General features: G+C 39.9%; 1 protein-coding gene across 1 annotated transcript; it reads right to left on the bottom strand.

The window, feature by feature from the left end:
- Positions 1–2,473: 2,473 nt before the first annotated feature.
- LOC133919108 (glyoxylate/succinic semialdehyde reductase 1-like) lies at positions 2,474–7,446 on the bottom strand. Its single transcript, XM_062363373.1, has 8 exons — positions 7,200–7,446; positions 6,932–7,042; positions 6,726–6,827; positions 4,457–4,558; positions 3,671–3,786; positions 3,067–3,145; positions 2,812–2,982; positions 2,474–2,721 (listed from the first exon to the last, which is right to left on the bottom strand). The coding sequence occupies exons 1-8, from the start codon at positions 7,302–7,304 to the stop codon at positions 2,626–2,628; spliced, it is 882 nt and encodes a 293-aa protein (XP_062219357.1). The 5' UTR covers positions 7,305–7,446; the 3' UTR covers positions 2,474–2,625.
- Between the last annotated feature and the right edge of the window lie 1,472 nt (positions 7,447–8,918).

The following is an 8,918-nucleotide window of genomic DNA, read 5'->3' as shown; positions in this document are numbered from 1 at the left end:
TTTCATCGGACTAGGATCTACGACCGAGCCAACAATGAATTTGAGGTCATATGTCATCGTCGGTACACTTCAGGATACAGCACGGGGGACACCGTGCAACAAGGTCAAATTGGTCCTCACGAGGTGAAGTGCACCATATCCCATGCTCCCATGTCTTGGCCGCTTGCAGGGACATGGGCGGCAACGACGTATCACACTATTTCACAATCGATGCACTGAGGAGCACATGGCTTCCAAAGATGCGTTCATTCAACATCGGATCTAGCTACAAAGCAATCGAGGGGTCTAAGTGGGTACCTTATCCCAGGGCCAGACACACGGATCCTGAAAGGCCTAGAGCCACGAGGCTTCAAGGTGACATGGATGCAGCATATGCTGTTGATGGACTACGTAGGTGCAAAATATACAATCAATCTGGCTATGACAGGAGGACTTGTCCGACCCGACGATAAACTATTAGGCTACGATAGAACTGGAATGTATTATATTTGTTGCTATTGAGTTTGTTATATGAAGTTTGTTGAAAATATGGATTGTATTATAATTTGTTATACATATATTAGGTGTTGTATCTATTTTATAATAGCTGTTGTCGTACGTTATTTTGTAATTGAACCATGAGTTTTGGAGTTAGGGTCCATTACTGCTAAGTAACAAGTTGGAGACTTCGATACATCGGATAACCGTATCTTTTGTTGTCTCTAAATGATACGGATGCTTTAAATATAACCTTAATATATGGTTTTCATCACTCTTTGCAGATGTATGTATGTAAGAGCCTATTTGGAACACATGAACTTCATGAAAAATTCATAGGAGACGGTTCGAGTCCCGCGGCAATGGAAAAGAAATCCCGAAATATTCTCAAACGTGACCTAATGCATCCGATTACTCATATATATGAAGTTAAGTCGGACGCGAGCGACGACACTGGTGCAGTGCATGCATGCCCGTGTCTCGAGGCATCATCGTATGTCCTCAGGAAACGGGCACTATGGCATGACTAGTGTGAAAATATGATGTCAATGTCTAAAGGTTTAATGACTTGCGCACCTCTTTCGTGCGGCCATCTCTTCCTTTTTATATGCCTCACGGGCGGCATACAATCTCAACAGATCAGTATGCGATTACAATCACAACTTCAATATACAACAGACGCTGATTGATTCCGAACCGATCACGATCACTAACCAATCGGAACCTAATAACCAATCACGATGACCAACAGATCGTATACACAAAACTGTCTATTTTTACAACTAGTACTCAGAAAGAACACGACAGGACACTGCAGCAGAATGGCATCATTGACCTAAATATATGCTGCCCCTAGCAGTCTTCGCTGATTCTCGACGACCCGATCCCGACTCCATGCCGCCGTGCAGTCTCAAGCACGCACGACGTACTGCGTGCCAACAGCGATTGCTTTGCCCCATGGCACCCGGCACACAGCAGCAGGCAGGCCACATGCTCCGTCCTTATATCATCCTCAACTGATTTCTGTTAAGGTCTAATTCTTTTACAAAAAGATTTTTTTTTCAGCGTTTTAACGGTTTTCGTTCACGATTCCAGTTATGATATGATTTTTAAGGTTATTCTTTTCAGGACAGGATTCTTTCTTTATCATTTTCACAAATCCTTTCAAAATGAAGCTTTTAGAGATGAGAGAAAATAAAGAGAAGAGAAACAGAAAGATGAATTGAGAAAAAAAACGAAATAAAGAAAATATAGTTAGAAATAATCTTAGAAGACCACCATATCCGGCCAAGCCGTGTTGCTGGGGTTTTCTGGTCAATGCAGGGAGCTTTCCTGGTCTGCTGATGACACCCGAGGACTAGGAAGTAGCGTAGAAGACCGGACACGGGACGATTCTTGATGGCAGAGTCAGAGTGACTTGCTGGAGGATGTACCACCTCCGTTTTCCAATATATCTTTGATCATTATTTTTTAAAAACATTTGTTATCAAAAGTTAGTGAGAATATAGTCATTTAAAAGTATTTCTCACGATAAATCTACGAATATGGTATTCTCATGTGACAAATCTTAGTACTTCTGTACATAATAGTGATAAAAGTTTTTAAACTTTCTCTAAACGCAATTCTATACGTTATCTATTTTAGAATGGAGAGAGTATATCACAGTATTAATTGCATAATAAATGAACAAATTCCTGTTTCCGGATAGGCCGTGCCATAATTCCTTTTTGGTTAAAAAGGGAGAGGTGTAAAAAAAGGGTAAAATGTTAGAGCGACGTGTGCAATGCATTTGGGAACAAAAGTTGAAAGGAGTGAGTGACAAATAATGCATGCATTTCTCTTCTTAATGTGTTTTTTAGCCATGGAAAGAGTAGTTTCGCGAAGTAACATGGCATTTCTCTATCTTAATGTGTTATTCAATCTGCTGGCTGCAAGTCCAACAAAATCATGCGTGAGCAGGCAGCTAATTCCAAACTTCCAGTTACATCGCACACTCTAGTATCAAATCTTCATTTATTTCTTTTGCGAGGTCAGCTGTCAAATCTTGAATATACACATCAATACGATGACAAGTCACTGTTGCAAATCTGCATAGAAATGGGGTGACACGGTCATATGATTCAAGCGTCCAAATGCGACCATCATCCATCACGCCTGGCCTGAACCACCTGCGCCCTTCACTACCTCATAGACCGCCGAAAAATCAAGGTCCCCCAGTCCCAGGCCTCTGGCCTTCTTGAAAGCCTGCAATTCAAAGTGATGCCATTGCCATGAGTCTTTACATCATCCTGTGTTTTGCGATGTATAGCAAGTTGAAAGGGGAGTAAGCCGCACCTCATTCGCAGCTGCTGAGACCGGCATGGAGATGGCGTTTTCATCTCCCAGAGCAAGAGCTAACCTCATGTCCTTCTGCTGATGTTTCAGAGGAAATGCAGGGTTGTAGCTGCCCTGGAGCATTGAGGGCCCCTTCAACTTGAACATTGGGTTTGCAATTGCACCGAGGTCCTTTTAAGCCAAAACACAGTTATCAGATAGTGAAAGAGTTTAGCCACAGGTTCACAGCGACCTCAAAATAACCGAGTGTAATACCAGAACATCCAGAAGCGTCTGGGGGCTCAACCCACTTTTATCTGCCAAACAGAGTCCCTCGGACAAAGAATTCATCATACTGCAGCAGGAAACAGATGCCACTGATGAGTGAAATAGTTGCGGCCAATGAAATTTTCAAGCCTAAAGGTAGAGAGGTGCTAAAATGTGCTAACACCAGAAAGAGTTGTGGCCCTCTGAACATCCGATGAGCATCACTTAAACAGAAACCAAGCTGGGAGATTAGGCCCAGAAATCCCAATATACAAAATCAGGAGGCATTTTTCAAATTCCAGATAAATCTGCTAACTGCACGTACAAAAATGGTTTATACGTTTGCAGCAGTGAGGAAACTATGCTCAGACGGATATTCAATTAAGCATAGGGAAAGGTTCAAATTGGCAGTAGGAGGAGAAACCTACACTGTGCCATTAAGTTAAAATTTATTTTCATTAAGTAGAAAAAAGGATAAACTTAGTTCCAAAAAATTGCAAGGCAGCTGTCATATGTCTTCCACCGATACTCCAGCTATCCTTAACGTAATACTCTCTCAATGGCATCTGGAATTATTAGATTAGGCGCTTTCCAATGTGTAATACTCAATTACCTTCCCATGATCATGTTGACCACCAGCTTCATCTTTGCTCCATTTCCAATCTCTCCAAGAAAGAATGACTTTTTCCCCAGTACATCAAATGCAGGCACCATATCATCATACAATGGCTGAAATGTTAAAGGGACGATTGATGAGAAAACAAGAAAATATAGTAGTATGGTTATTCCGGTGTGATGTTATCCTATGGCAGAGCAGTACCAATTCGTACCTGATAACTGACAGATTAAAAGTATTCATACACTAGTGAGTTTCCCACCTTAAACATCATATTTGGATCCACAATCCATGTCCAATTTATTATATTCTAATATCTGCACCAAATCTCCTTACACCTTTTAAGTTATTGTGATTGATATCTCCAGTTCTCCACCCTATATAAGCTGAACACTTCTATGTTTTCTAGCAAGTACTGCAAAACTATAGTCTACAGTGATTTGTTTATTCATTTTGTTGTTAAAATTGGATTTAAAAGTTTGTCCTAGCTGGTGACCCAGATACAGGGGAGAAGAACCATTATTGGCACTAGAGTGGTCAAAATACTTAATTTCCATAATCAGGAAAAAATTATGATCATTAGAATCATAATCAATCAACCAACAGCATCAATCCTAACAAGGATTGCAGGTGAACTAAAATGCAGCCAAATAATTCTTTCCTAGGAAAAAAGGATATTGTCATATAAGGGAGCTTTTGTGAAGTACCACGAAGGCATAAGCACAACTAGTTTGCAATCATAGTTGCAAATGAACATCCAAGATTCACAACACAGTGAATTACCTTGTCCCCTGCAGCAAGAATGACCAGTTGACCGTCTTCAGCTGGCTTCTTGCTCCCCGAAACTGGAGCTTCAAGGAAAGCTCCACCTTTTTGTTTAACTGCCTGCAAAAAATTGATGAAGAAGGGCAATGTAAGCAGATTTTGATAGAGACTATTAATGACCAAATCGGTAAGGTGATTCTGATGAAAATTAGAGATCTATGGGCAGCAGGGGGGATAAAGTAATAAATCTGCTATATATGTTGTGTTCTACTGTCCAAAAATCAGATTCAGTATAGAATTCATCGCAGATTAACCACAAGTATGCACTAGTTCAGACATCATAGTATCAAGCCTAAACTATCAAATGGACCAAGGATCCACGGTTAAATGGATTTGTCAGGACAAGCGCAATGATATGTCAGGCATCATGACTGTAAGTCTAAATGAAGAAATTATTTTTCCCTATTATCTCTAGAGGATTATCACAATTCACAATTCCTGTCACCAGTGCCATGAATACTAGCCTAAATTCTTGCAAATAAATTGAGAGCCCAGGTTACTACTGTAGTAGCTTCCACGTAAAAGGTTCAAGACGTGCACACACTTCCGTGAAGAATGCCCCATCCTTGTTACATTTTTATACATCAAGAGAAAGATGGGACCATATTATGACCACAAGTGCATAATAAAATATATTTGCTATGATGCTAAAATGAACAAATTACATGGTATTTCAGCCAATTATGGGAGAATCTTATTTTAAGTTGGTATAAAAAAATTGACATCAATAATACAACAACACAGTTTTAGTAGAGCTACCCCTACTATTTCGTAAAAAATAAAGAAAATTTCACACTTTTTTAGGAACATAAGGATTAATGTGTAAAATTGACGAGCTGCAAAGTTCTGCTCATAGTAGTTTTCATCCGCAGCAAACATGGACATCCTTAACTTTGTTTGGGATTTTGGCAGTATCGAGCTTTCTCATATTGTTCTCCAAGTGTTACGTGGGAATGGTATTGACTTTGGCGGTTTCGTAATGTTTTATCTCTACCCACCCTACCTGGGAGTGTTAGCTTGGTTAAACTCTTTGTAATTTGCTTCTTCTTTTTCCCTCCCTCTCTCCCCTCTCTAGTCCTTTGGGCAAGTTCTCTCTTTATTTTTGTACAGAGACCTCGGTTATCTCTTTTTTTATAAAAAAATTCTTGCTGTGGGGATCTCCCCCATAGTTCATCCATTAGAGAAAAAGTTTATTTCTACCAAAAAAAATTTGAAAATACGAGCAACAAAATACGGGAGACACTGTAATGCATCATGTCATCTCACTATCTCAGCCGAAGTAATTTTATCTCCCTAATCTTCTATTGCCAATCAATACAATGGAATAATTCTACCTCTCTGAAATATTATCAATCTTTTGAATATGGCATTAAAAGAGAAGAGATAAAAAAATGTCAGGGAAAGAAGCACAAGCAAAAGCACAGGTTTGTTATTTTTCTTTTGACTGAAAAAACTGTGGGGGAGTTCCAGGTGTTTTACTTTCATAGTTTGCCTGACTAGTCGGTCTCTAGTAAGTTGGGGAGGTCCTTGTTTGTGAATGGTAAAGATTCCACTCACAGGAGTATGGGTCGAGCCATCAAGAAATCTGTTGGTTTTGAGTTTGCCATTTGAGATATATTCTTCTGGAACACAACCGAATTTAAGTGCAAAGGCACAGTTTTACAGAGATGACCTAAGAAACATATATTGGGTATTCCTCCTGTTTCTGATTCCTCTTCCTTGCCTTCCAAGTCACTCTTCCCTTCCTCATTCTATAACTCTATAAGGAAAGGCAAAGCCAGTAGTACATGTAATTAGATGTACTATCTTAGAACCTTAGCCCTCCAAAAGCCTCGAGATTTTGGAAAGGGCATTTGAAATGATTAAATGATGATAATGTGTCTGAAACTTGAATGTTTGCATTAATTTCTAGGCAGAATCTTATGGCGGTGATAGAACATGAAACTATATGTACAAGCTAGAAGCCATAATCATCTATTCATATGCCATCTGGAATATTCTACAAGTGGCGTCATATGATCGTATCCAGTGGTGAGATCGTGCAAATAGAACAAGGGGAACACTGACCATATAGGTGCATAGCTACACACCCATGGTACGCAACACAAATGAAATTGTTGAGATTGTGTAAAGTTGCTCATCAGGAAATGCCAACACACTGCAATGTAGTCGCTAATTTTGTTAGATACTAGCAAATCTAACCAAACACAGGCAATGAGGTAGATACCTCACTGATCTTGGAAGAAGTTGTGGCATCCACAGTGGACATGTCCACATACCCTTTCCCATTCCCGATCTGCTCGAGCACGCCATCCTTGTCGAAGACAACCTAGATGGTCGCACACACAGATAAAAAATCTATTCAACAAAGGTTGCATCTTTACAGTGCTAAAAAAAAAAAATCAGAGCTGAAGAGTATCGTCGTGTCTTAACTGATAGCGCTGCGCTGGGGTCGGAGAGCATGGCGATGGTGTAGTTGCACTTGCCGACGACGGAAGCGGGCGTCTCCCCGACGGTGGCGCCCAGCGCGACGAGCTCTTGGCACTGCGCGGGAGGCAAAAAAATAAAAGGGGGTGAGGGGGGGGGGGGGAGACGCTAAGAATTGATGGATGAATGGATGAAACCACTACGGTGCTAAGACTACATCGAGGGGTTAGATCGGACGGGATGATTTAATTTGGATTGAGCAGAGCAGACGGACCTTGGCGATGGTTCGGTTCCAGACGGTGACGCGGAAGCCGCGGCGGAGGAGGTTGGTCGCCATTGCCTTCCCCATGATGCCCAGCCCCAGGAAACCAAACTCCATCTCGACCTCTCCCCTCTGCCTTGTTCACTCTCGTCGTCTCGTCTCCGCAAGCGCCCTCTCCCCCTTCTCCGTGTGTGTGTGACGGCGCAAGCGCAGCGATACACATACACTTGTGTTGTGTGTCTTGTCCCCGAGTGCGCAGTCAATCCGCGATTCTTTATATTTTCTTCTTCTTTTTTAATCCTTTTTGTCGCCCCCTTTATCCGAGAATTTTGGTTGCGCTAGGTCTACGGAGCAGAAGGCCCGCGTCGCCTTCGATGGAGCATCGGACGGTCGGAATGGGGGCTGAGCCGGTGGACTGGCGAATTTTCTATTTATATATTTTATTTTTTAATATTTATAAAATTATATGGCCATTCCAGTAAATTGCATGAATATACTACCATCACCTGATAAACGAGTGAGATTTTATAGGTCCCGTTGATCAGAAAATTAAAATATAAAAAACCACATTTCACCTGTTCAATGAACAAGACCATACTGTCACCCCTGAACGGCAAGCGATACGTCCATTTGTTAGCTTCTAACATGTATGTGTATATGTGTATTTCTTTTTTAATTTTAATCTCAATTTTATCTAAGAGTACACGAGTAGTCTAGAAATTCTAAATGTTTTTATGAGTTAATTAGAGCTTACTCGCAACCTATTTTAATTGGTTTAATAAAAAATGACTAAGCCAACATTTAATTAAAATTCTAAAAAATATATTTTTATAACTTCTAATAATTTTTAATGTCTCAAATAAATTTCCAAAATCAGAAAAAATTTACTAATATTATTCTCTTATGATTAATTTATAAAAATATTTCTAGCCCTATGTTATTTGCTAAAAAAATAAGTTCATTGGTAATCTTTTATTTATATGTATTTTTATCATTTCATATGATATCTTCTTTTTAATTCAATTGAAATTCAAACATACACAAATTCATCCTAATACTGCACAATCAAGGAATAATTTCACTAAAAGATTATCATAAAAAATTACACCAAATAACCTAGAATGAATTCACTAAAAGATCAAATTGAATTAAAAAGATAGATACCAAATATATATATTTCATATAATATTTTTTTTGGTAAACTTACCCCAGATTATTTAATCATCATAAAAAAATTCGTGGACATGCAGCCTCGTTTCTACATGTCAGTGATGGTTGGGCTCGATGTGTGGTGCTCGTGTGATCGTGTCTGTTGTTTGTCGGCCGCATCAGCTCGGCAGGGTCGAACAGCGCGGCCGGGGTGCAGCGTCTAGGAATGTTACACGTGCGCACGATTGGGCCTGCCCGTGGTCGTGGGCTTCGACGCGTTGAAGTGGTCGTAGGCAAATGACGAGTTTTTTATATTTTTTATATTTTTTAACTTAAAATATTAAATAAATATACTCCTGTTAGAAAGATTTAAAAAAATATATCAACCACCCTCTCATCAGACGGCTACCCTTTTGGAGGCAGCAAGCAGTGCGGTGCCCTTAACGTCTGCGGTTAGCCGGTCGGATTAGTAGTTATCGAAAATACTGTTCATGACTCTCATTTCGTGCTCCATTCAAAATAGTTATCTTTTGTTACTCTAAAAATGCTATAACTTTTTTTATATGTTTTATAATCCATGTG

Source organism: Phragmites australis, chromosome 5 (genome assembly GCF_958298935.1).
Source record: "Phragmites australis chromosome 5, lpPhrAust1.1, whole genome shotgun sequence".
NCBI classification, from domain to species: Eukaryota; Viridiplantae; Streptophyta; class Magnoliopsida; order Poales; family Poaceae; genus Phragmites; species Phragmites australis.
Note: the sequence above shows the minus strand (reverse complement) of the source record. Positions and strands in the feature narration are given on the sequence as shown.